This window comes from Mirounga angustirostris, unplaced genomic scaffold (genome assembly GCF_029215605.1).
Source record: "Mirounga angustirostris isolate CCGP_5_RB_7025 unplaced genomic scaffold, mMirAng1.0.hap1 SCAF_4, whole genome shotgun sequence".
NCBI lineage: Eukaryota > Metazoa > Chordata > Mammalia > Carnivora > Phocidae > Mirounga > Mirounga angustirostris.
In genome coordinates, this window is record NW_026991712.1 from 175,540,445 (window position 1) to 175,568,253 (window position 27,809).

Consider the following 27,809-nt stretch of genomic DNA (forward strand, 5'->3'; position numbering starts at 1 on the left):
GTTATCTCATCCCACCTGAACTCTTGAGGGAAAAAGGCAAACTTGGAAGTTAGCTACACCACCCTAGAAAACAAGCACTGTAGGAACTGGAGTTCTCTCCTTTCCTTCTGGCATTTTCCATGATGCCCCACTTCCGGCACCCCCCAGCCCAGGGCAGCCCAGGATAACCAAGGCCTAGACCTTCAGCCTGTGCCCACCTGGTGGAGAAGGCATGGTTTCGCAGCAGTTCTAGCACCTTGCCGGTGTTGTTGACGGCACCATCTGTGATCAGGAAGAGAAGCCGTGGGTGGCCTCGGCGCACTGGCTGCCGGATGATCCACTTGAGCGGGGAAAGGATGTTGGTGCCACCCATGTCAGCACGCATTGTCTGGATGTTATCACAGGCCATGGCCACGCTCTCCTGCAGGGAAGGGTCATGGACAGGGAAGATAGCCCCCAGCATCACCATATGGCACCACGACTGTAAGCCCCCTGGAGGATGGATCCTTTGTTTCCCTAGATCTTAGATCCATGGATCCAGGGATGCCTTAGATCCATGCACAGGAGGAACGGATGGCCACTCATCTGGTGTGATTCTGCCCAATAGCACCCCCTATGAATGCCCTAAATGCTGTTCGTGGTGTACTAACTTACCACTGTCCTTTCTTTGCTCCTCATTAAAAATATAAACACCCCTGGAAAAGGCAGTACATCAAGCTCCAATTGCTCAGTACAAATGAGTGTCCTTTTCCGATGAGCGAGGCAGGAGGTGTAGTGGTAAGACCATTATACTAGAAATCTTAAGACTCAAGTTCTGGCCTGCCTGTGTGCTAATCCCTACAGTACTTTGAAGAAATCATGTGCCCAATTTGGGCTTCAGATTCCCTTCCTCCTGGATCAACACTGTGGAACCCAACTGGCCAAGGACTCCTGGCACTGGATGGACATCAGATGTTCTGCTCCTGATTCATGAAGATGCTCTTTCAACACCTGTGCTTGGGATAATGGCATCTATCAAAAGTCTTGAAATGGATATGTACCTTTTGAGCCAACAAGACTAAGGATTTATCCCAAGGGAATCATTAAGGATGGGTGTGGAGTCTTCGCTACAAAGATGACTGAAGAGAAAAATATGGAAGCAACTGACATGCTCAACTGTAGGGATTTAGTTCAATAGGTCCTGATTGATCCGTGTAGTGAAATACTAGGCAGCCATTAAAATTATCTTGCAGATTAATATTACTGACACGGAACTATGCTCATGATAGGCTGTTGTGTTAGAAAGTAGGTTACAGAATGGTATGGCCTGTCTAATCCTATCGTTATTAAAAATGTATCTCACTAATACGTGGAATTTGAGAAAAAAGACAGAGGATCATAGGGGAAGGGAGAGAAAAATAAAACAAGACGAAACCAGAGATGGAGACAAACCATAAGAAACTCTTAATCTCAGGAAACAAACTGAGGGTTGCTGGAGTGGAGGGGTGGGTGGGAGGGATGGGGTGGCTGGGTGATGGACATTGGGGAGGGTATGTGCTATGGTGAGTGCTGTGAATTGTGTAAGACTGATGAATCACAGACCTGTGATACCTGTGTACGCCTGAAACAAATAATACATTATATGTTAATAAAAAATAAATTAAAAAATGTGTGTAAACACATAGAACAAGGTCTGGAGGGATTTATACTGAGCTTGTAATGGTGGTCTTTTTTTTTTTTCTGATGTGATCATGGGAGACTTTTCAATTTTTATTTTTGATTATCTGGATTTAAAAATTGTGGGACAATCAATATATATAATTTTTGTATTTTAAAAACCTATAAAGTTATTTTTCATTGAAACATGTTCTTCCTTTCTCCCTCCCCTCCCTTACGTTCTTTCTTCCTGTTCCTAGACCTGGACAGGATATGCTCCAGTTGTGAGTGTGCTGCTGGGGCCCCAGTCCTCTTGTTCTAAATTTTAGTTTGAGCCTTGTGAGTTCTATTCTTAGCCCACCTCCCCACTTATTCACTCTGTAACCCCTTACAATTCGCTCCTTTAGTTCAACCTTACATGAGTCTATCATTCTCTTGAAACAGAAGCAGGATATATCCTCTCTCTACCCCTTCCTTGAACCCCCTCTCCGTGCACAACCATACTTTGCCCAAAATGGTCCTTATTTTAAAGAGGAGGGATGTCAGAAGACGAGATGTCAGCAAATGGCCTACTCAGAGACAGCCTCTCTAGTTCTCTGCTGTGGGCATCATTGAGTTTCCACAGGGCGTGTGGGCGGCAGCATCTGAGGCAGGCCTCAGGGTTACCCACACTTTCTTTTTCTTCTTTTCCTCTGCTCCTCACCACCCACCCATTCTGGACCCAGCCCTGGCCCCTCCTTACCTCACTGTAGGTCTGACTGGAAGGGAAGAGGGTCTTAAATGTGGATCCAAACCCAATGACATTGAAGAGGCAGGCTGGCATGAGGCTCTTTAGAGCCACCAGCATGGCATCCTGGCGGGCGAGAGAGGGATTTTCAGAGCTCTGGAAGGAGTTACTGGCTGCCACCACCCAGCAGTATTCTTATCCCAGCACAGAAGCAGCCTCCAGACGGGCTTTCACCCCACTGCCCGCACGCAACAGTAACTTCTCCCTCAGATCAAGAAATTTGCTGACAGCAACCAGAGGCTGGACCAAAGCCATCATCATAAAACTTCTCATCCGTGTAGCAAGTCCAACTTCTCAAAGCCCTTCTATTATGCTTGCCAGTTCCATTTCACCTCCTGCTGATCCTGAGAGGTTAGAGAGAGCAGGGAGCATCCACTCCCTTCTGCAGAAACGAAATCGACATCCAAGGGAGGCACGTGGCTGAGCCGGGGGCACACTGTGGGGTGGAACAGGCTTTCATCCAGGCCCTTCTGCATCCTACGTGCCCTACCTAGGGTTGACTCTCTAGTTAACAAGTCTCTTAGGGGCAGTCTCTTCAGCTCATATTTGTAAAATGCCCAGGAGATACTTTACATGCATTACTTCATCTTTCCATGACCTCACCATGACTAAAGGGGGATCTGGAGTAGAGAATCTGTGCAGTCTCCTCTCTACTGTAAAGAGGCATGGATGTTTGCATCCTCACCATGACCCTTTAGGCAGGCACAATATTATCCCCATTTTATACAAGAGAAAACTGAGGCACAGAGAGGTGCGCTGACTCATTGGTGAGCATTCTGAGAGTAGCGCCCCCAAAGTCTGGGAACATTACAGAGTCCTAATTGGCTTTACCATGCAACACCAGGAGCCCTTGATGAGTTCTGTTGAAATGAATAATCACAAAGAGGAAAGGTGGAGGAGATGGCGGGAGGGATGACGATGATGACGATGATGATGGTAGCACCAGGCAACAGTAAATCTCAAGCAATTACTATGTGCCAAACCCTGTGCTGAGCACTTTCTATTAATTATCTCATTTAATCTCTATAACATGTGTTACAGCACAGTGGATAAGAAGATACATGTTGAAGTTAGCCATCTGTGGGTTTAAATCTCACTTTTATCATGACTAACTTGACCCTGGACTAGTTAGGTCACCCCTCGGAACCTCAGCTTGGCATGTAGTAAGCATTCAGTGAATGGTTACCATCACCAACCCAATGAGAAACGTATGAATAGCAACATTGCTGTTTTACAGATAAGGAAACTGAGGCTCAGAAGGTTAAGACGTTGCACTGGATCACAAAACTTAAGAACAAGACAGCTTTTAAAACATAGCTCCCGAGATCATTATTCATGTTGGCTCTCTGCCGTGGCACAGAGCTCGGGAATGAGGGGCTCTCCCTCGTCCCCAGGTAGCTTATTGATGGCACCCCGGGGATCTCAGCATGACTTCAGAGAGAAAAACTGTTTGTGTTCCAGAATCTAGAAGGAAGCAGTTGCAACTGGATCTTGGCATCTTCCACAGCATACAGCCTTGCAGGCTCCACAGACCTGCAGCCCCTCTCCCATCCCCCTCTGTAAACATCGAACAGTAACATCAATGTTCCCTCATCTCTTTTTTGCCCATGTCAATACATTTTGTTTCTCTACAAAAAAAGTCAGTATCTCCTTATTTTTTCATTAGCCACTAATGAATATTCCTGCTAGCAGGAGACTCTGCTGATCCATACAGATTGTCTCTGCTCACACCTATTAGAGTTTTAAAACCATGTTTTTGGCAGCCAGTGGTAGCTGGAGAATGAGACCAGCTGCAGGAGATTAAATTGGCTGAACTTTCCCCCTTTGTGTGGCTGTTCAGATCTCTATTCTCTCCCACCTTCCTAAGCCTAGTTTTTCCTAAAACAGTCTACTAATGGGCCGCAATTAATGACCCAAGCAAAACCCGCCTATGGCCTCATTGCCAATGGGGAAAGGAGTGTGTGCCCTGAGTAATTTCTGCACCTTTCTCTAAAAGGGGGCATGTGTAGCAGAATGGATTGTGCCAGGGCAAAGCCATTTGTGAAGGGATGACCTTGAGCTCAGTGAGCTGAACTGGAAAAGAGAGCAGGAGACTCCAAAGGGGAAAGGGACTGAGAGGAGAGCCAGAGGAAGTTATTGTCTGAACATTCTGGAAGGTAAAGGTTGGAAAGGTCTTTAGTTCAGGAAATGGATTTCCATTCATAAACTAACTCCATTTAACTGGTAGTAACAGCCTGGAACCCAGAGATGACAAGGATATAGAGAATGAGTCCAAGCTCAGCATGAGAAAAAATGCCATGGTCAATTATTGATGTCTGTCTGGCCTTGGGAGAGGGGAACAAAGGGACATGTGACATATGTTTGCCCTTCCTGAATTAATCTTTCCTTCTCATTTTATAGAAAGGATAACTGAATCCCAGAGGTGAGAAGCAACTTGTCCAAAGCCACATAGCAAGTCAGTGGCAGAATGATCCCCAAACCCAGCTACTGCTCTTTCTACTAAGCCATGCAGCAGAAATGACATAATCAGAGAAGAGAGCTTTTCTCAGTAGAGAGGTATTATCATTCCCTATCAGCAGGGTAAGGAAAATGAGCACTGATCCAACATAGGGAAGGCTTTGATTTCCTCATTAGCTCTGTGATGCTGGGGAAAACACTTGGCCTCTTGGGGACTCAGTCTCCTTACCTGGAAAATGGCAGGGAAAATGGATTAAATGCTCTCTAAGAGAAATCATAAGATCCCATGATACTTGAGAGTAACTGAAGAGATGTCTTACAAATTGATACAGCTATGGAATGAAATACACATGGCCACAGCGGCCTGGAGTGTGTTTCAGCAGGACTATGGACAGCTCCCCAGTCCAATTCTTGCCTTTGATGGAGGGCAGAGGTCGGGAGAAGGTGACAACCAGTCCTGCACCTCAGTGTCAAGAAGCTTCAAATGGGAACTTTGGTCTCATACATGATTGCTCAGTCATACTTCAAGACTAAACCCGGTCATAGCAAGCCCGAGGAGATAGCGGGTATCACAGATCCCACCCAACCCCTCTCCTCCTTGTCAGTCCTGTTGCCCTGGAAACAAGAGTTTTCTTTGGTCTCATACATGATTGCTCAGTCATACTTCAAGACTAAACCCCGTCATAGCAAGCCCGAGGAGATAGCGGGTATCACAGATCCCACCCAACCCCTCTCCTCCTTGTCAGTCCTGTTGCCCTGGAAACAAGAGTTTTCTCCAGGGACAAACTAGGGGGAGGGATGAAATTTCAGGTGACAGCAGAGCCTTCTAACTTCTTATTCTCGCATCCTTCATTTCCTTGAACTATGCGCCTTTACCCAGTTCAATAAACAGCGACTGGGGGCTTTTTATGCATAAGTACAGAGCCGGGCTCCATGGGGAGAGATAGATGAGAAAGATCTGGTCCTTTCCCTTAATGAGTTCATAACTCCAGAGGAGGAGACACCACATCCACACAACCAAAAATACCAAGAAGAGCTAGACAATGCCATAATGGAGGCGAGTAATCTCCTGAGGGGGATGAAACACTTCTGGATACACAGGGAGGAATGTTTATCACTCTTCTGCACTCCTTCAGAACTTCCCACTGTAATGAGGCCATACTCCCGGCTATGGCTGGTTAGCTGGGCTGCCCCCTTGCTTGACTGTGAACTCCTGGAGGGCAGGAACTATGTTTGCAACCTGCTGTTTTTCCAGACGGCCAAGCACAGCACTTTGCACATATTACACACTTGAAAAAAAAAAAGAATATTTCCTACTGGATTATACACACTCGTTAAGGCCATGTGCGATGAATCTCTGATGTCAGGTGGCAGGAACAGACAGACAGGAGTTTGATCTTAGACCACAGCAGCTGTGTGACCTTGGGGAGGTTACTGAAATTTTCACAATTGGCTTTCCCATGTGGAAAATGGTGACAATAGGGCCAACCTCACAGGATTATTGTCCGAATTAAACATCAAGCTGTGCATTAAGTGGCTGGGTTGTATCTGATACATAGTAAGCTTCAGCAAATGTTGGTTCCTTCCTCTCTTTTCTGGGCCCCTCTCCACTCAGGATCTAGTGAGGTGTTTCAGCCAGAGCAGGAACTCAACAAAGGTTTGCAGAGTGCCAAGGAAAGCTCTAGATGATTTTATCCCTTGGACAATAGTTCTACCTCCGTTCATACCACTTCAAAGTTTTATTTTGGGAACAAGTTGAGTTTGGGTGTCTCTGTTCAAACTGATTTTAAAAAGTTAAGTTGTTCCTTGTAGTCATGGGCAGTCACTGAGGGAAATAGTTCAGGTGTGGAAGGAGGGCTGCTTGGAACACAAGAGTACTGAGGAAGCTGGCTTGGGGGAGCACAGCTGATCTACCCTGGAACCCTAAGTCCTGGGTGGGGCGGGGGTCCTCTTACAGGTACCTTGACGCGGTGGATGTTGGTCCCACTCATGCTGCCACTCCGGTCAATGAGGAAGATAAACTCGCCATGGGTCTTTCTCAGGTTCGGCTGGACTGACTGGAGGTCAGGGCAGAAGTTGAGCATGATGACAGAATGGTGGGGAATGTCCTTGTGGAGGCGTTTCCGGATGATTTCTGTCTGGAGGAGAAAGGAAAACTCTCACTTGGGCATTCCAGGGGTCCAGAGCCGCTCCTGGGGGCTCAAGCTGGTCCCTGCATTACTCACCAGGCTTTGTCAAGATCCCACTCACACTCTGCACGAGAGAGTCCCAGGTTGACTGCACCTGGCTCTTCTGTGTGTTAGACTTTCGCAGTTGCATGGACTTTGGAGGCAGAAAGACCGGGGTTTAAAATCCCAGCTCTCACCATCCAGCCGTGTGATCTTGGGCTAGTCCCTCCTCTGGGTCTGTTTCTTCATTTATAACATGGGGCAAATGACGTCCCCTTTCTAGGGCCACTAGAGGATGACCCTGAGCAGGAAGTCCCCGCATAGGTACAGGCTGGAAAGCGTCTCTCTGGCTTTCACCCCCAGTGTCTAAGCCACTCTCTGGCTCATCTCCCCTGGGCTTACTGATTCTGATTCTCTCCCTCTGCTAACTTCCTACTCATTCTTCAGATTTTACCTCTTTAGGAAACCTGCCCCCATCTTTAGGGTGGACCGACTAGCTTCCTCCTCCGTGGTATGAAGACAAGAGTACCTATCTCACCGAGTTATATGGACTCAGTGCAATGCTTGTGAAGCCTGCTGCCTGGGACAGAGCAGCTGTTTCTGAACAGGATCCACCATCACCAAACCCTCTGGGGTTTAACTTAGAGCCCCGTACAGAGATGGGCTCCTAAACATTAAAGGGATGACGGGACCATAGTTCTTTATCTATTTTTGCGTGTTCTTTTCGCTGGCCCTGGCAAGCTGCTGCTGAACGTTGCTTCTGGACGCACCCACGCGTGCTGCACCATATCTCATTTCCTCCGTCCTCACTCTGCCCCTCTCTCTCTCCCTCCACTCCAACTTCCTCTCTCTGTCTCTTTATCTGACTGTGTCTGTGTACCGGTGTCTCTGTGTCTGTTTCTCCGTTTTTATTGGATCCCCTTCCTCAACTCAATCGATGACATCATCATGCATGCAGGTGTTCAAACCCAAGACCTAGGGGTTGTCCTTGGTTCCTCTCTGTCCTCACCCCGTACATCTACCATTCAGCAGAGGACCATTAGTTCTGCAGCTAAGATGTGTTCTGAACGTGTCTTCTGCTCTGTCTCCACCACCACGACCCCAGTGCAGGACAGTACCGTCTCTTGTCTAGACCCTGAGTGTCCTCTTTCTGCCACTTTTTTCTCCCTGTGGTCTATTCTTTTTTTTTTTTTATTTCACTTATTTGAGAGAGAGAGAGAGAGAGAGAGAGAGAGTGCACAAGCAGGGAGAGGGGCAGAGGCAGAGGGACAAGCAGATTCTCTGCTGAGCAGGCAGCCAAAGGGGGGCTCGATCCCAGGACCCCAAAATCATGACCTGAGCTGAAGTCAGACGCTTAACCAAGTGAGCCACCCAGGCGTCCCTCCCTGGGATCCCTTCTACATAGAGCAGGGAGTGTGATCATTCTTGTCATCTTGTTGTTTAAACAATAGCTTCCCCTCATACTTTGCATCATGGTTATGAGACTCCCTAATGCCTGACCCCTGCCTACCTGTCCACCCATCTTTGCCCACTCTGCTCCTGATACTTCAACAACACCAGCCACCTGTTTCCCGAACATGTCACCATTGTCCTGCTTCTGGTTCTGGGCACGGTCTTCCATTCCTCACCACTCACCAGGTCTCATTCTCAGACAGGCTTTTTCTAAACCCCAGGCTAACCAGCACGCACACTTATCACTTATTATCATATTATCCTGCTTTATTTCCTTCATGGTCCCCAGCCCTCTCCACACTCATCTAGCTCATTCATTTACTTGTCTGTGTTATAATGTAAGCTTCACGAGAACAAGGACATGTTATTTTTAGTGTTGAACAGAGCAGACGTCTATTAGGGACACAGTATTGGTTGAATGAATAAAGGAGAGGATGAATCTGTGTAGGTCTTTTTATCTCCCACTGACCTATGTGTGCATCTCTGGGGTTTTTTTTCCCCCCAGTCTCTCTGTCTCTACTTGTCTCTGCTTCTCTCTGCATCTCTGTCTCTTGTACATGGTGTCTTCCTCTGTCATTTGCCCCTCTTTGCTAAATCACAGCTTTGGACAGCTTGTCACACCCACTCTTCCTGACTGATGTTCACCCTCTGGATGCCTGCCTCCCTCCCTTGGTGAGGGATCGCGCTCTCCCTCCCACATGGAGCTCCTTTGCCCAAGGCCACTGCCCAGCCTGGCTCACTGGAAGACACAGCCCAAGGTAGCAACAGCGACATCTGCTGATGAAAGGAGCCCTTCTGGGAACCTGATTTTTGCCTCTCAGAGAGGTGGCGTGGGGCCCTGGCTCAGGATTCTCCAGTGTCCCCTCCAGCTGCCCTTACCCAATTACAATAAACTCATCACTTCTTAGCAGCTTTGGGTGATCCCTATCATCCCTGGAGCTCATGAGAATACAGGGTATTTGCATAACCGACCCAAGGTGGCAAATTCTCATTTGCTTCAGCAGTCCCAGATCTAATTGATAAGTCTTGGCAGGCAGGGGAGACAGCCCCAGGCCTGGGAGCCCCACTACCCCCACCCCTGCCCATGTGCTATAGTTCTCAAAGCTCAGGGGCACTCCCGCTCTGAGAACCTCACCCCAGCCTCTTCTCCCAGTTGACTCATATGGGTGAGAGGGCCCCTCTGGGAAGGCAGGTGTTTCCAGTGGGGTCCCTAACATGGGATGATATGGGTCGTGAGCTACTGACCCTTTCCCTTTGCTATCCTTCTTACCTCCCACCAGGCCCTCCAGTGGGATGTCCAGCAATGGGAATGACGTGAGCTGGAAGCAGTCTACACATTCCCATACCTCCCCGCTCTGCCGTGGTCCTCCACCAGTCAGGGAGGGGCTCTTAAATCCAGTGAAGCTGCCCCCCAGGATCGACTCTAAGTGCTTAGCCTCATGTCACCAAAGTCAACTCCCAAAAGAACGGTCTTCCCCTCCTCCCAGCTCACCAGTTCTTTTGGGGTGCTAAACCTCAGTGTTCTCATCAAAAACGGGGAGACCAGAAAAAGAAGTGTGCCATTGTTCTTAAACCTGCCTTGGCCTTCAGGGCCTGGCTTGGTGTGCAGAGCCATGAGCAGGAAAGACTGCTGGTGTAACTTGCAGCCAGTGTCCCAGCCTCTTACCAGCCTTCCCCAGCCCACCCCTCCCCTCTGCTGAGGCCTCCTCACGCTGGCACTTCCATGGGGAGGGCGCGGGCCGAGAAAGGGTCTTCTTCAGGCTTTCTCCACTCTGCCTTTATTCTTTACATAATAGTAGCAAGGATCTCAGAGGAAGAACGAGCAGGACACCCTTTCAGCAGGTGGGAAAAGGGAGGCCTAGGGGTAAAGATTGGGCTGGGAGGGCACCTGCCTGTAGGGTCCTGGGGGTCCCCTGGGGTGGAGTAACCTGGAGAAGACCAAGGTTGTTTCTGCCACCGGCCTAGAATGTCACCTGGCTTAGGCCTCTTGGTGACACCAGGAGAAGGTGGCCTGGCAGGAGGCGGGAGGACAGGGTGCCTGCTGCATCTGGATATCCATCTTCCCAGCAGCGGTGCCCCAGCCCACTGAGGGAAACACGGACGAGGATTTGCCACCAGCTTGCTGTGGGAGTGACCAGGCAAACCACCCCCTTCCCCTGCCCAGTATCTTCATTGGTCCAGTGATGCCCAAGTGCCCAGTGTCACCCCACTTCTGCCACCACGGACTCGGTCCCAGCCACCCTCACCTGTCTCTCTGCCCTGCTGTCCTTCTTCATCCCTTTAATGAACTCCGTTCTTCCTTTCAAGTACTGCTCAAACTCTCCCAGGGTCATGTCCCCTTTCTCCATCAGGACGTGTGGCATGTGGGGCTCTGCAGAGATGAGATGAACTCTTGGCACTTGTCCGAATTGAGGGCAATACCAGGGACCTTGGTTTAGGAGCAGGATCTTCAGGGTGGGGAGGACTCCCAACTGGAAGAGGGGGATAGATCCCTGACTGCCTGGAGGGGTGGGGGGGGCCTTAGCTGGCAGGCAGGAGAGCCTAATGGTCTCAGAGAATTCACTACCCCTCTCTGGACCTCAGTTTACCCATCTGTAAAATGGGAGAGAGACCAGGTTCTGATCTTTTCAGATCCTGACATTTTATGAATCCTTAAAGAGACAAAAAAGTTACTCTCTGAGTGTTCAGAGCTGGGAGGGCCTCACTGAGCTTAGGATTTCAAAGGTCATCTGTTCAGCTGCCTTGGAGGCAAAGTACCCTAATGGGTACCCTGAGGTCTCTGGAGCTAGAATCCGGGCACTCAGCTCTGCCAGCTAGAGTCATGTTTCCAGGAGCCACGTAGTTGGTCTCCTCTCTCTGCCACACCCCCCCGCGCTCTCCCTGGCCTGGCCACTGGACGAGGGGCCACGTGTCTGTGCCCCACGGGATCAGCATGTCTTCCTTCCCACAGGCCTCCCAGGGGCCCTGCCTGGTGCACTGTACCGCTGGGGTGGATGAGGATCTCCACGGGCCGGTCGAAGGTATGCCTGTTGGCCAAGGTGATAATGATGCTCTTGGCCGATCGCGCAGACGGGGCGGCGTCGGCACGGATCTCGTGGGTGGGACTCTCCACCCCTGTGTGGAACAGAAAGGCGGAATAGGCTCAGCACTCTTGGGAGAAATAGGGGCTCAGTGGGGGGAACATGGAGACCCAGATCAGAGATGAGAGGCTCCTGACTTGCTGTGTAACCACGGACAGGCCTCCTCCATTCCCCGCATCTGCAAAATGGGGGCTTAGACAGATGATGTCGATGGCCTTTCCTGCCCCGATCTCAGGATCCACTGGGGTCAAAGGGTTGCTTCCTCTTAGGGCACATAAAGAAAGAGCTCAACGTTCGGATCGCTGGGCACTCTGTAAATGCCTTTTGTGTTGGAACATCATGCTGCTCTGGGAGAACACTCATTGATAAGAAACCATGTCCTTGTATCCCTTTAAAACCTTGAGTGGGCTGGGGACGGGAGCCATCAGAACAATGGTCCCCAACTCTGCCTGCACATTAGAATCACCTGGGAGCTCTGAAATATTCCAATCCCCAGGACATACCCCAGACCACTGTCATCAGTAGTCTGGGTGGGGTCTGGGTGGCAGGATTTGAAAGCTCCCCAGGTGATTCAACCATGCAAGGTAAGAACCAGGAAGCACCTCTGTGCCTGTTTCCTCTAGGAGAGGACCAAGGATGTCCATGCCCCTATGGACATCGCCCCACGGGAGCCATTGAGGTGGGTATGGGAATAGTCTTGAAACCTGTCCTTGGGAGGGGCTCATCATTGGGCCACATGTTGGAGGGCATGAACTTCAGGATGTCTTCCATCTGGGCAGGACCACTTCCCTGCCCTCCCCTTCCTCTCTATCCCTGGCAGCTTTTGGCCCAAAGCCCTCTCCACTTTGGGGCCTCAGGCTCGCCAAATCCAGGGGATCTGGGCAGCTGTGTCTCACCTGCGAGCAGGCAGGGCCCACGAATCTCCAGCTGGAAGCTGAACTCGTATTCCATGGGGTTGGACACATTGGTGTCCAGGAGAGTCGCCAAGCACAGCTTGCTCCAGGGGTCCAGGGCGCGGGTGCCGAAGCAATGCTTGTCTTTGCTGGGAAGGGGGTGGAGAGGAGGAGGAAGGGGAGGAGGAGGAAGCAGGGGGCCAGCGGAAAGACGGAAGAAGATGGTGAGCCCTGGGCAGCCCTGGCAGCCCTGCAGCCCAGCTCTCAAGGGGGCTCACGAGCTTCCTCCCACCTCCCACCCTTACTCTGCCTGCCACGCCACATGCCTCCAGGGAGGGTCCGGACTCCGACGTAAGGCGCAGCTACCTGGTAGGCCTGGTGCCCCCTACCAGCGGCGCACGTTCTCACCAGCGCCCTGAGAAGAGGCATCAGGGCCCCCATCTCCCCATTTCCCACATGGGAAAACAGAGGCTCCATGAGATGCGGCAGCTACCCCAAGTTCCTACAGCTAGGACTTGGCAGAGAGTGCGTCCTTGCCAGGTCAGTCTGGCTCCACAGTGAGGAGGTTAACACCACATCACCCCATTTCTTGGCTCCCTGCCCTTCTCTGTGAGCTGGGAGCCCCTGCACAACCCACTTCTCCAAGCCTCAGTTTCCCATCCATGAAATGGAGGTAATAATGAGGTGCCTTGAGGGAGTGCCCTGCTGAAGGCTCAGGTTTCTGGGCTCTCTTTCTGGGTCATCCCCACCCTGTCTCGGACGGACTCTGCTCCATCCCCCACCCCCAGGGCCACACCCTTCTGTCCTGAATGGCATTCAATCACTTCCTTTGTACCGCTCACTGCTGTGTTTCTGAGCTCCATCTATGTGGCGGTCTGCAAACCAGCCTTTGCTGGGACATGGTATCACTTAGGAGCATCTGTTATCTCGGACTTATTTCTTCCTGCCCCCCTGTGTCAACAGATAACACCGCCATGAAGATCCTCATCTGCGTCCCTTTTTTGGGCTTAGGAAAGAATTTCTCTGGGGCTCCTGGGTCAAAAGCTTGTGTGCTGTCTTTAACCTGCTGACATTGGCACAACCGAGCCTTCTGTGTCTGAGAGGCAGGGCCTACCAGGGCTGGGGACATTCAAGGCCTCAGTGGGTCCAGGAACGAGAGGCCTGGGAGGCCCTGAGAAGCTTTTTCCTGCCCCTCCCGGCAGGCAGAGTGAAACAGATGCTCTCGGGAGAAGCAGGTAGCAAATCCCCATGAACCTCAAAGTCACTCAGACAGAGTGACACAAGAAAAAATAAGAAGCATAGGTAATACCAAGTGCTAGTGAGGAGGAGGAGAGAAGGAGACTCTTCCTTCCGCTGGTAGAAGTGGAAACTTACCAGCCTAGAAAGCAACCTGGCAATACGCAGCATGTGTCTGGTGTTCCTGGTCTGACATTGGCTTGTGCCGCCTGCTTCTCTGCTGTGCCGACAAGGTGTCCTTGCCCTAGGCTTCAGGATCCTATAATCGGACTCCCTATCATCCCTCTGACCTCTCTCTTTCCTGCTCCTACGCTGCTATAGCCATATTAGCCTTCTTGCTGCTCCCCCAACCCACCACACCCATTGCTGCCTCAGGGCCTTTGCACTAACCACTTGCTCTGCCCTCTGCCCAGATTGTTCTTCCTCCAGCATATTTCCAGCCTCCCTTTCTTTAGATCAGGCTTCAAATGTTGCCTAAGCCTAGTCTATTTGAGCTAAAATAGCACCCAACCGCACTCTCTCCTCCTCTAGCCTCTATGCTATGAAGCATTTAGCTTCACGGAACTCACCTAACATATTACATGTCATGAGCTTATTTCTTTAGTCTGTCCCCATGTCCCCCCACCCCCATCAGAATGCCAGCCCCATGAGGGCAGGGACCTTGTCTGTCTAGTTTACTGCTGTATTCCCAGCACCTGGAACCTTGCCTGGCACCCAGGAGGTGTTTAATTACTGCCCAGGTAATAACTGAAGAGTGCCCTCCAGGCTGACTCCACGTGGGAAGCTGCAAGAACCCTCCCCCAGCTCGGTCTGAGGCCGGCATTCTAATGGTGGCCTCCAGAACTTTGCTGACACCATGTTCTGTGTCCCCAGCTGTCCCCAGAACCCTACCAGGGTGTGTATGAAACTGTGGGATATGCCTGGTGCATCTTCCCAGATTTCAGCTTGGTTCAAAGGTTTGAGACAGGACTTGGGGTGGGGGGGAGTTCAGTAGTTTAACTGGTCATTAATTATGAGTGTTATTTTTATGTCAAAATGGTACAAAGATCCTCTGGAATAGATTTTAAAAATTCACACATGAATGATAAAATACAAGACCTCAAAAGACATCTGAATGCAGCAGGTAAGAAGGGCCTCCTCTCTCCCTGCACGGGAAATGCTCATCCTCCTCAGTCCTCAGGTGGGGAAAAGGGAGGAGACCCAATTTCAGCAGCCGGGGCTTCAGGCTGTGACCCATCTTCTCTTCCTGCCACCCCTCCAGGGGAGCAGAGAGAAACTGTCCTGCCCTGGGCTTGTAGTATTCCCAGCCCACCTTGCTGAAACCCCTTGTAATGGCTTTTTGTTGCTTTGGGAGAACCTGAAGTTGACCAGGGCCACAGGGCATCCTGTGTGTCTACAGCCTCATCTCCTATCGACCTGCTTCAGTTTCCCTCTGGAGTCCTGTCCTTGCTACCTCAGGGCCTTTGTCCCTGCTATTTTCACCTGTAGGAATGTTCCTCTCTGTGCCCACTTCTCCGTCATGGCTCAGCTCCCAGCTGAAATATCACTCCTCCGAGAAGCCTGGCCTCCCCCTTAGCCCCCCAGGGTGGGTCCCTCTTTTATAGGTCAGCCCAATGCTCTTCTCCTTCATTGCACTTTTCACATCATTAATTATGCATGCAAGCACAGAAACAATTACCTACATATCAGTAGTGTTCTTAGTTGGATAATGATCTCTCCCACCCAGTTCCACTTAGGAAGGAGACATGCTGGTTTGGTGCCCTCTGTATCCCTAATACTCAGCTCAGTGTCTAGCACCTAGTAGGTGCTCAGAAAATACCTCTCATGTGCTTATAGAATAAAGCCTGGAAATTCGCATCCCAAGCTGTCCAAATACCAGAGCTTCTGGCCTATAGTGACAGGGGGCATTTCAGGGAGATTCTTAAATGTTCTAAAAGTGAATGGAGGGGAACAATTATTCAGATGGTGACCACCTTAGCACTCAGCCTCGCCTTCTTCTCTCTCTCTCTCCCACCCCTCACTCCCCTGCCTTCATCCAACTGACTCCCTGTGGCCACCCAAGGCTCTGCCCCTGGTCCGGGCTGGGGCTCCTTACCTTTGGGCCTGCTGGGTGGAGGGGCCGATGCTCTCGGTGCAGAACTGAGGCACGGTCGGGGCGCAGACAGAAGGCAGCAGGACCCGCACAGCCCCGCTGGGCAGAGTCGGCAGCTCCGAGGAGGTGCTGACAAAGATGGTGACGTTCTCCATAGGGGCAATGGTCCCCAGGTTGACCACGAAGAGGATCCGCTCCAAATCCTCATCCAAAGCCACCTTCCCTGGTGTGCAGGAAGGAGGGATGACAGAAACCCCGTCTTGCAGAGTGTTCCCTAAGTGACAGGCCTGGAGTCAGCAGCTATGCATATATTATCTCTAGTTCCCTGTAACTGTGGTAGGTTTGCGAGCCCCTTTTGCTGATGGGAAAGCCCCGGCTTAGCGTTGGGATGTGACTTGCCCAAGTTACTCAGTAAATAAATTACTCATTGAACCCGGATCTGAACCCACAGGGGTCTGAGGCCAGGCCCCGTGTACTTTCTGCTGGGAGTGGCAGGCTGGGACCCACAAAACCCCGACAGAAGTCATGTCCCCGTTCCCAGACTCTGCTTCCCCTCAAAGAATCACATGTAAGCCCCCTCCCAGCTTTGGGGCAAGAGCTTTTGTTCAATTCTCTCTTGTTTGAGAGGCCCATTCCCTCACCCCTCCTTAGCCAACGTCACCCAGCCACCAAGCCCTTCATGGAGACCTCCCTGGTCCCCACTCGGCCCCTCTCTCCCTCCTCCGACATTATCCAGACCTCTTCTGCCATAGCCACTCCCACCTCCTGTTGTGGTTACCCTGAAGCATGTCCTAGCCCTTCTTCCAGACTGTAAGCAGCCCTAACAACTTGAAGGCAATTTGGTATCTTACATGTGCTGGGTGCTCATTAAAAGATTCTCGAATGTCTTAATGATCAGATCACAGACCCAACGGTAAGACTCTCTTACGTCACATGATACTTGGTCTGAATTCAAATCCTGATGGTCACTAACGTGCTGTGTGACCTTGGGCCGGTCACCCACCCTCTCTGTGCTTCAGTATCCTCAATAGCAGGCCCAGTAGCCATGATTTGAGTCCTTACACTGTATCAGAGACCGTCATCTCTGCAACCATGTCTCTGTTGAGCTGTGGGGGTATACAATTACTAGTTCCATTTTACAGATGAAGTTCAATTTTTTATTTAAGCTCATAGCATTTGCAAGCAACAGGATGGGGAGTCAAGCCCTGGTATGATCATTCCACAGCCTCTGAGCTTAAGGGATGTGCTCTCTATAGAGATATAGAGGTGAGAGCAGGAACAAGGTTCAGAGAGGTTAAATGATAGGCCTGAGGTCACACAGGATTCCTGACTCCTGGTTTAGTGCTCTCTCTACCCTATCCCACTGCTGTCCTTCCAGTCTGCTCGAGACCCCAGCCAGGCCCGGGCCCCGCCTCCGCCCTCTGTCCTCCTCACCTGTGAGAGCTGTGGCTCGGAGGCGGGTGCCCTCAAAGTGGGCGCTGTCCATCTTGGCTTTGTCCTTGATCTGCACTGTCACGACACGGTCAGCAATGACCGCCTCAAAGCCGACCACCGTGGTACATTCATCCAGTGGGTACACGAAGAGGCCTGCAGGGGAAGGGCCCAGCATCACGGGGTGCCCCAGCCGCACCCTGCACACCCCGCCCGAGGGAGGGAAGCCAAGCCTTTGACCTGCCAGATGGATGGACGGCACTCACTGCCACTTAGAAGATGCTGGGGGACTCCAGCTGGGGCGGGGCGGAGAGGGGGGCAAGTGCACCAGAAGCACCGTGGGAGCAGTGGGGCGGCTTGCAAAGGGACAGATCTTACTCCGCAGGCATGTGAGACCCATGCGGCCAAGCCGTCTGAGTTTTCAAGAGGCAGTGGAAATCTGGTGGAAAATTGTTGTGTGTGCCAAGGAGCTGGGGCATCGGAGGAAACAGATTAAAGCTCTAATCCAGTCCAGGTCACCCCTCCAAGCCTGGTGACCTTCGACAAGACACTTGGCTTCTTGAAACCTCACAGCCCCATCTATAAAATGGGGCCAAGAGAGCCAAACTCATGAGGTTGTCGCGAAACTGGAAAAAGTAGCCACCGTGATTTAGCTGTGAGCCTCATGGTTTTATACCTTAGTGCTTCTCAGACTCTAAGAGCACATGAGTCACCTGGGTGGGGGGCCCACGAACCCTGGGGCAGCACAATGCCTGGCCCATGGTGAGCCCCCCATAGACCCCGGCTCCCATCCCTCTGAGCCTCAGCCTCCTCATCTCCAAAATGGGGAGACTGGTTCTCCCTGCACGAGGAAAGCCCAAAGACCCTCCCCACATTGGCCAGTCCTTTATCTCCTGGGCCCCTAGCAAGTTCCATTTTAAGTCGCCCCCTGGAGATTTTCCTAAACAGAGGACCAGGGTGATCTGCTCTGCCCAGGAGGTTTCTGAGGAAAAGTCAGTTTCCCTGCAGGTTCCTCTGGGGACCGAGAAGGTTGGGACAGAGGGTGGTACCCCAAGACATGAAGCCTGGGGATTAGGAGGCCCCCATCGCTGGGGACGAGGAGGAATGTTAGCCGTAACAAGCCTTTACACAGCCCCTCTTGGCCAGCCTTCCCGTGACCCCCTTCCCGAAGTGGGAATGGAGGCGATGGATTGACAGACTTCAGGCCAGGGTCCCGCACTCTCTCGACTGCCCCACACGGATGATTCATAGTCTCACACTGCTTTTCATTCCGCATGGTCCTTCCTCATGCATTACCTCATCGGCTCCTCCTGCAAACCCTAGTGTCGACAGGCAGAAGAGCATCTCGACCTGGAGATGTCACAGAGGCAAGAGTGGGAGCTCCTGGTTCTCCGTAGAGTCTTGATGCCTCTCCTACTGGGAGGTTCCCTGAGAAAGTGGGGGGACTGGCCATTTGAGGCAGGTGGGCCTGCCTTGTGGGCTGAGCCCAAATCCTGACCTGATATGCTACTGGCCTTGAGGCCTGAGGGGCAGAACCGCCATGCCCATTTCACAGATGAGCAAACTGAGACTCCAAAAATGTACATAACTTGCCCTGTGTGGATCCTGTCAAGGTGAGGATTACCCAAGGGGGAAGGGACCCTGGGGAAGCTGCAACAGGGGTCCTCACCTTGGAAGGGCTGGGCTTCCAGGTTGCCATAGGTGAGGGAGGCAGTCAGCCCCAGGGCGTAACCACTGACGAAGGACGTGACATCAGAGGCGGTGAGGGGCAGGGCTGCCCCTGTGATCTGGTTCAGCAGACCAGGCATCCCGCTGGCTACTCAGGCTTCAGGGCCTGCAAGAGACAGGAAGGGTGGGAAGTGGGGAGATGGGCCCCCCATCCCTTCCCAGCCCAGGCCACCACTTCCGCCCACACAGGCAGCCAGCATTCACGCCCTTCCCGGGGAGTGACTCCTGCTCACTCTCAACCATCTGTGAGAGAAATGGGAATTCCATTTCTGCCCATTTCACAGCAGAGAAACCGAGGCCTGAAGACGTGTGACCTGCCTGGGTTCACTCAGCGGGAGGGAGCAGAGTCAGGACGAGAGCCCGAGCAGGTTCACGGCCAACCTGGAATTCTCCCCAATGGGCAGTGCTCCCCGAACTCTGGATGGGAGTCCAGGGACTCGGGGTCTGACCCCATCCCTTTGTCAGCCCTTTAATCTCTGAGCTGTGGCTGCTTCCTCAGCAGAATGAGGGAACGGGGATGGCTCACCACATCCCTCCTTCTCTGAGCGCATCTAGAATGAATCTACCCACCACTGCCAGGTTGTGAGGGGAGTGAGGAGTACCCCCAAAAGATACTCAGGTGAAAGGAGCCACCTGATTCCTCCAGGTGTGCAGGTCAAAAAGCTGGGAGTCATTCCTGGCAGCACTTCTTTTTCACTCCTCCCGCCCATACCCAGTCCATGGCCAAGGCTTGTGATTTATCTCTGCAAATGCCCTGGCGCCTATCCATTCTCCGCCATGGGCATCCTCATCCCAGGCACCACCGTGTCTATCTGGACTGTGGTTCCCAATTGGCCTCTTAAATCTGCCATCCCCCCCACTCCCATCCATTCTCTCCTCAGTGGCCAGGCCCCCATAGCAACGCACCAAGCAGAGAGGTCTCCATCCCCCGCCACCTGTTCCTGGGGTAGAGGCCGAAACCTTTAAGTGCCTGTGTGGTCTGGCCCAGCTGGCCTCTCCAGTGGGTTAGTCCTGCATCATCACACAGCCCTTGTTGGCTCTCCCAGCTTCCAGTCCATTCCTCAAACGTGTCTTGTGATCTCCCACCTTTGTCGTGCCATTCACCCCACCACCCACTTTTAAACTAGTAGCTAGTAACCTCCTCCTTGTCCTTCAGTGTCAACCGAGGGTCACCCCGTGGGGAAGCCATGCTCCCCGGGCCCAGCATCCTCCCATTCTCCGTTCATCTGCCTCCCGCAGAGCCAAGTCTCTCCCTCAGAGCACCTCTATCCATTTGTAGGGATGCAGTTTGTTGTGTGAGATTAGTTTGTGGCTGTCCGTCATCCCATTTACAGTGTGCGCTCCCGGTTGTATCCTCAGTGCTGATGAAATGAATATGGGAATGGATGACTGTCGTTGATCCCGAGGGATGGACCGAGCAGTTCTCAGGGCAGTGATGTGTCCATTGTCTCTTGGGCTCCCGAGACCCTCCCAGGTCATCGCTGTGCTTGAAGGGTGTGGTGGGAAGGGGAAGCGAAGTCAAAGGGTGGGGAATACAAATTTGAGGTTGGGTTCGCTCCAGATTTTCCTCCCTGTGGAGCGTGAGCCGGGCAAAGCTTCTGTGGGCTGGTAGCCTGTTGCTGTTATTTGCAAGGTTGTTCAATGTGTGCTTTTTACTCTGCCTTTTCTCAAAGAAGGGAAGTCTTCCCCTCCAGGTCCTCCTTGTGCCCTGCTAGGATCCTCTGGTGCTCCCACGCTCTGTGCCTGGCAGTGTCTTTTTAATTATGTTCTCCCTTGGGGCTCCGGCCCAGACAGCTCCCAGCCCTGCCTTATCTGGGCAGGCTGACTGACAGCAGGAAGCAGATAAGGAGCCAGGAAGGGGCTGCTGTATCCCCAGCTGCCTTCTCTCAGGCGTGTTCTCTGTCCTGGTGGCTGAGCAAAGCCTAACTGCTCCCAGGGGGCAGAACAAGATGGCGGAGTTCATTTCCTGAGCCACCTTGGCTGCCATGCACACTCCCTCCCTCCCTCCTCCTCAGCCTGGGTCACTCCTGGCCGCAAGGCTGACTGAGGAATGCAGCTTCAGGGACCCAGCGCCCAGATGGTTGGCAAACTTGGCCTTTAGTTTCAGTCCATCCTGGGATGGAGTTTGGCCAAGGGGTATCTTTCCACACTGTCCCTGGGGCCCACCCCTTGGGCACCTTGCCCAGGAAGTGGGGAGGGGTCCTTGCCCAGGAAGTGGGGGATACCTTCCCTTCTTGGGAAGAGTAAACTTGAAATTCTTTGGAGCCTAAACAGTACGGCGTATTTTTCATCAATTCATCCAGCACCGATAAGCATTTATTGTATTCCAAGCCCTGAATTAACTACTGAGGATATGAAGATAAGACACAGCTCTGTCCTTAAGGAGATTACAAGCAATCTAGCAGCAGAGGAAGGGGAGTGCGGGAGGAATAGTAATGGTAACTGGAATCTATCGAACATCGAATGTGCTGGATGCATGTATCATTTCACTTAATCCTCACAACCACCTTATAAGGCGCATTACTGTTTTGTAGATGGAGGCACTGAGGCCCAAAGAGAGATGCATTTGGCTTTGCACACGAGTTTGGGGGGTGGCGTGGAAGGACAGAGGGGTAAGTGGGTGCTTGTGTAGGGCTTTCCCCTGAAGCAGCCCAGGGCCAATCCTGTGAGAGGTAGAAGCCAGAGCCAATGGTGCTGGGCTCCTCTCTCCAACCATCCTGGCTGGAGTGGCCTCTAGGCCTTAGGAAACACCCAGGTTATAGGAGGCTCCCGGGGTGACTGTTGAAACCAAGACTGTTCTTGATGGTCTAGAGCCTGTAAATCTCCAGTGATCCCTGTCCTTTGGGGAGCCCTCTCTGGAGCCAGACAAGCCTAGACATGAGTCCTGGTGCATAACTGACTGCTTCACTCCCCGACGTGGGTGCTCTTTAGTCCCTGGATGCCAGCACCCTTGTCTGCAAAACAGGGCGAGTGGAGGGGCCACTGGCTCCCACCTCACCAGCACCATGAAGATCACATCAAATAATGTATAGAAAGTACCCAGTACTTGCCTGGCACATACTAGGTGCTCAGTAAATATACAGTGAAATGAATGAATGAATGAATCATAACACCAGGCTGGTAGTTTCTGGGTTCCTCATTCGCCTGGCTGAGGGAGAGATGTTCTCTGACCACCAGGCCCAGGGCAGCTTCTCAGAGAAAATACTGATGCTAAATCCATCAGGCTGTCATATCAGTGTTTATGTCAAGGGTCCAAATACACCATCTCTGGCAGCACCAGGGTCCCACCATCTTCTAACAGACAGTCCGTTCACAGGGGATGCCTTGATTCTGTGTCCCTGAGCCAGCTTCTGGCCACCCCCCACCCCCCGAGCCTCCTGCTGTGCCTTCTGCGGCCACCACTCTGGAGTCAGTGGGCGTCCTGTATTCTGGGCCTCTGCTGGGGTTCTCTCGGAGTCCCTGTCCAAGACTGACTCCTTGTCACCGCTCAGAGTCGGGAGGTGGGACAGGTGTCTTCCTTGGTCTCAGCTGCTGCTCTAAGACCACCATTTTTTTTTTATCTGCCTATAAAACCCCTTCTCTGTGGTGCTTGCCATTCCCAAGGTCCCGGTTACACCCTTCTTGTAGCAAACACTTGGCACCTGGCTCCCGTCTTCCTCTGCTCCCCAAGGCCTGCCATCAGCCCGGTGACTTTAGCATCCATAGCGATGGTGCGTCCAACTCCCTGCACTGTTATCCCCTGCCCCCTGGCCCTCCGAAACCTTTGCTCCCACTCCAGCTCACTTGCCACTTGCACTCCCACGCCGTGAGCTTAGGACGCCACCCCCCAGTGCTCCATCTCCAAAACCGCTCACTCGGTCATGTAGGTCGCTCTAAAAATCACCAACTCTCAGCACCCCCGAGCCCTCTTCCCTTGATTTCTCCCAAGCACTTGTCATCATCTGGCATGCTGCATATTCTGGTTTGACGTGTCTCCCCAACTCTCCAGAATGTCATCCCCAATGAGGGCATGGGGGTGGTTTCAGTTCCTCCGCTGGATACCCACTACCGAGAGAATAATGCCTGTTCTAGTAGATGCTCCATAAATATTTCTTTTTGAAATGAATGAAACATCATTCCACGGGCTTTATCTATAAAGCTTGGCAACAGCCCTCTGGGGTAGGTACTCCTAGCATCCCTGTTTTATAGATGAAAGCACCAAGCTCAGGGAGGTGAGGTAGGCTGTCCAAGGTCACACAGCCGGTAGCTCATGGGGCTGGGAGCTGGACCCAGGCAGAAGGACCACAGAGTCCATGGGCTTGCTTCACTGTGGGGCTGTGCTGCCTCCTGCTGAACCTGCCCCCCGAGCTGTGACATTTGTCTCCGGGCGCTGTCTTGACGTCCTCCTCGTCTCTCCATTTCCACCACTGCTTCTTCCTTACCCTCCCCTGGACCATCTCCACCATCTCTGACTTGGTCCTTCAACTTCCAGGCTGCGTCCCTTCCAGTTCACTCTGTCACCTCAGGCACGCGCCCGTGCCCACGTACACACACACACACACACACACACACACGCGCGCGCGCGCGCACACACACGCACACACTCCATCTTTACCCTGAGCATTATGGCTCCCCATTGCTCTTGTCTGTTGGGACGGGTTAAACCCTCAGTATGGCATTCAGGGCTCGTCCCCATTGGGTCTCCATCTCTGTCCACTTGTCACCTCCTACCACGTTCTGCATGGTCACTTTGTTCCAGACACCCTGACCTTCTCACTGTGCCCTGAACAGACCAGCTTCTTTCTCACCCTTGGGCCTTTTCCTGGGAGGATGGTCGCCTCCTTCTCTGCTTTTCAAAGTCCAGCTCAACCTTCAAGGTCCAGCTTCACTGTCCCCTCCTCTCTGAAACCCCCCATCCCCGACACCCCAGTCTGTCAGACACGCCCTCCCCCGGGGCTTCCACAGCCTCTGAGCACCTGTCTGTCACAACTGTCATCCGAAGCACTGTAACTGCTCCTTGGAGATGCTTGGCAACCCCGGGCGCTGCAAGAACGTGGATGCCCCTCCTTCTGTGCCTGGGTCCCAGCTCCCTGCGCGGGGCTCCGTTCAGAGGAGGAACTCTAAATGGGGCGCCTACCAGGTTGTAATGCTTTAAGAGGCATTGCTAATGCTCACACTCACCCTCCCTATAGGGTGAGGGAAATGAGGTGCCGGGGGACGTCTGGAAGTGTGTTGGTGAGTGGTCAGGCTGGGTGGGATAGGAAGCAGCCTGCCACCAGCTAATGCCTACTCTTCCCCTTTTCCAGCTGCTTCCCAGTCCATGCTGAGCCCAGGAGAGGCTGATGGAGGAGGGAGCCCCGGGAGCCTGGGGAGCGTGGGCTTCAGGACATGGGGCTTTCCCTAGCTGTGATGCCCCTCGAGCTGCCACTGTGATTCTGAGTACATGAGCTCAGCCAGCCCTGCACACCACCACCCCCTCCCCCCAGCCGCCGGCCCCAGAAGATGCCTCTGGGCAGGCTGTGGTCTGCTCCCCCGTTGTCTTGGAACAGCCTGGGGTGCAGGGTTCTAGGCTGAGAACAGACTGGGCCAACGGGGACCCGCAGCAGGCAGTGTGACTTGGTTTAGATGCCATGTGGGGCCACGTCCAGGGAAAGGAGCCAGGAGAAGAGAGAGTGGGGACCCTGCTTGTCTTCCATCATCATGATAGGCTGGGGAATGCCTGCTTCAGGGTCCTGGGGTCAAGGAGAGCAGCCTTCTGCCTGCTTGCCAGAAAGGGATAGGAGAAGGGGGAAACTTGCTTGTGGCTAGCAGCCAGGTCCCAGCATCTGGAGCACTACCTGGGTGAGAGTCCTAGACGGCCACTTCCTGGTGGCCTTGGGCCAACTACTCAGCTGGGCTCTGCCCCTTCCATACTTGTGTGACCTTGAGCAAGTTATTTAACCTCTTTGTGCCTTAGCTTTCGAATCTGTAAAATGGGACCACGACAGTGCCCACCTCCTCAGAAACTGGATGGATAAAGGACAGAATGCCTGCAAGTGAGTGGGCAGGAAGCTAGTGGGTCCTGGATGGGGCTGAAGGCTTCTCTTCCAAGGGCTCCTTCCCGGGCTGGGTAAGCTTGCACAGATGCCAAGTCAGCACAGCTGGGAAGATCCTTGGGAAGCTGGGCAGGTGCCTGCCCAAGAGCCCACCTCAGTAAGCCCTCTGATTCGGGCCTTGCTGCTGAAATGGGCCCTGTCCCCTCTCCTCGCCAGTTCACTTTTGGTCCCAGAGACAGCCCGGCAGCCCTCCTTTCCCCATCTGGAAAGCTATTCTGGAGACCTCTCGACCTCTCCCCTTCCCCCTGGCCAGATGGCCCCAGACTGTTGTCCACAGGGCCAGGTCTCCCCAGCTCAGTGGTCTCAGCCAGGCCTGGGCCAGACTATGAACCCACCAAGCAATTCAGACCTTGCCCCCTGCCTACTCACCTTGGGCTGGGGGTCCTCATCCTTTTCCTTGTCACCGAGCTGTTTAGAAAGTCCATGCTCTCATGCCCCCACTGGGAGCCTATGTTTCAAGGACCACCCCCACACGGAGCAACACCAACAGTCCCTTCAAAGTTGGGGCAGGTTCTCAGGCCTGGTTGATTATCCTAAGCTTCTAGAATTCTGGGGTTCTCACATTCTGGTCTCCTTCTCTCCACCTCCCCCACTGGGACCACATCCATGCTTCTGAACACCCCACCCCTGCCCCATCTACCCCATGCTCCAACCAGTCAAGACCACTTGCTCTTCCTCTAAATAAGCCTGATTTTCCTGCTTCCACGTCTCTTCTGAGGCTACTTCTGAGCAGTCCCCACCCCAACCCTGCCCCCCAGAGGAGTGCTCACCTATCCTCTAAGGCCCAGCTCAAATGCCACCACCTCCATGAAGTCCTCACCCACTCTCTCATCGGCCACTCAACGGATGTAGAAGGAGCGCCTCCCATGCACTGGAACTGTGCTGGGCCTGGGCCCCAGAGGCGAACACGATGGACAGGAACTCTGCCCTGAGGCCTTGTGTCCTGTCCCCTTGTGGCCCGTCAGCTCCCGGCACTTGAGGCCAGGACTGCCTCCCCCCGTCCCCGCACTGTCTGGCCCATAGTCGGTGTTCACCACTGGCCTGAATGGATGCTGGCAGGTGCTCCATTTGTCCAGTGATTGAATGAGTGAGGGAATGAATGAATAAATGAACAGGGTGGAATGTATCAGGGGTGGGAATAGGCCTTGGCTATGGGTTCCTTTAAAGCAGCTAATGGTGCGAGAAATCTCTCGATTTCAGCCCAAAGCCTGTAGGATCCCACCCCAGGGACAGATGTAGTCTTCTGGAGTGGGGAACTGGGGGATAATCAGGCCAGAAGATGCCCAGGCCACTCAGTGCTTGGCGTGCCTGCATTGCCGAGAGAGACCTGGAGTCCGGCCAGTCCGGATGTCCAGGTCCGCCAGCCCTGCAGGTGGCTGAGGCCCAAGCCGCCCACGGCGGCAGAAGCGTCCAGCTAAGAAGCTGCGTCTGGGCCTGCTACAGGAGGGAGGGAGAAGCACAATCACAACGAAAACTGCGCATCCTCCAAGCCCTGCATGAGGGCTGCCGGGTTTCTGAAGACTCTGTTGTCCACCATTGACAAGGTGTCGTGAGTCCTCGTAGGTGGTGCTGGTTGGCAGGTGCACAGATGCCTGTTTCCGGGGGGCCCCGGCAGGTCTCTGGGGGTGTTGGTCTCTGCCCACCAAGGGTCATTCAGAAATGAGCCACCCCATCACTGGGAAAATTGGACTCCATTGACACGAATGCAGTTTGCACCCATCTTTCCAGGACCGCACGCGCAAGGTGAGCCCCCTGCGCTGAGCCAGCAGCATCCGCGTGGCCCCAGGAAAGGCACTAAGTGGTCACCTGTGGCTTCAGCCTTGTCCATGCCTCCCTGGGCGCTGAGGAGCTCACGGGAGGATGGCGCTGGGGAATGGCTGTTTTAGAATCCCCCCCGCAGTGCTTTGCCTTCTAGAACTGCTCTCTTGTACAGGGGGGCTTCTAGGAAATTGAAGAGACACCCTTGCCCTGTGCTTTCCCCAAACACTTGGAAGTGACGGAATGACAGGCTAGGAAGCTACTTGCTGCTTCAGGAAACGGCCTTTCCTCTTTCCTGTCAATTCTTTCTCACAGCAACTTCTTTGAAACTCAGTTTTGCCCTCTGTATAATGGGCATGTAAACTGGCAGTTTATCCGCCCTGGGCTCTTGCAAGGATTGCAAGCGAGACACTGAGTCTAGAGGGCTTGCTTACCCCGATTCATGTTGGCGAGGCTTTCGCTTCCTTTCCTCTCTGGGATTTCTTCCTGGTCTTGCTCTCCCACCAACTCAGGCCGCATCTGGGCACCCGTGTTTTTGGCTTTTCCCCACGGTAGTCCTGGCCACCCATTGCCCCCAGACCTGCTGTCCAGCCACCCCGGGACCCCCTTTCCCATAGCACCCAGCCTGGGTGGTGGGTGAAGCATAGATTCATTGCCTTAACTTCCTCTGAGGTCCCAGGTCGGTTTGTGCCCTGCTGCGAGGTTGCTCCCCACACAGGTTGTCCCCTCGGATGGCACAGACAGGCTGCGTGAGCCGAGGGCACGGGACAAGGTCCCCAGGCCCGAGTGCCAGCTCTGCCGACCACTCTGTATGGGCCCCGGCCTGGGACCCTGCTGTCGCACTCTGCCAGTGCCCACCGCTTGGATCCCGTTCTCAGTGCGCCTGGTGGGACGCAAAGACGGGTGGGTTGCTGGCTTAGTATCTGTCTTTGTCCACCTTTCCCCGGGGTGTAGGGACCGAAGCTGTCTCATTCCTTGTTAGCACATAGAAGAGTGGCTGAAAGAGCTCTTTAAAAGTAGTAACAGCTAGGGGCACCCG

The 27,809-nt window shown here is 53.0% G+C and overlaps 1 protein-coding gene across 1 annotated transcript in view; it reads right to left on the bottom strand.

The window, feature by feature from the left end:
- Window positions 1–19,037, bottom strand: part of VWA5B1 (von Willebrand factor A domain containing 5B1) — a 40,401-nt gene extending 21,364 nt beyond the window's left edge. Inside the window, exons 1-9 of the mRNA XM_054512369.2 lie at window positions 18,880–19,037; window positions 17,214–17,366; window positions 15,783–16,053; window positions 12,455–12,600; window positions 11,461–11,592; window positions 10,725–10,849; window positions 6,820–6,996; window positions 2,357–2,467; window positions 198–400 (exon numbers count right to left, since the gene is read on the bottom strand). Of these exons, the coding sequence (XP_054368344.1) occupies window positions 198–400; window positions 2,357–2,467; window positions 6,820–6,996; window positions 10,725–10,849; window positions 11,461–11,592; window positions 12,455–12,600; window positions 15,783–16,053; window positions 17,214–17,366; window positions 18,880–19,018 (1,457 nt within the window). The 5' untranslated portion in view covers window positions 19,019–19,037. The remainder of the gene's footprint in view (window positions 1–197; window positions 401–2,356; window positions 2,468–6,819; window positions 6,997–10,724; window positions 10,850–11,460; window positions 11,593–12,454; window positions 12,601–15,782; window positions 16,054–17,213; window positions 17,367–18,879) is intronic.
- Window positions 19,038–27,809: the final 8,772 nt, after the last annotated feature.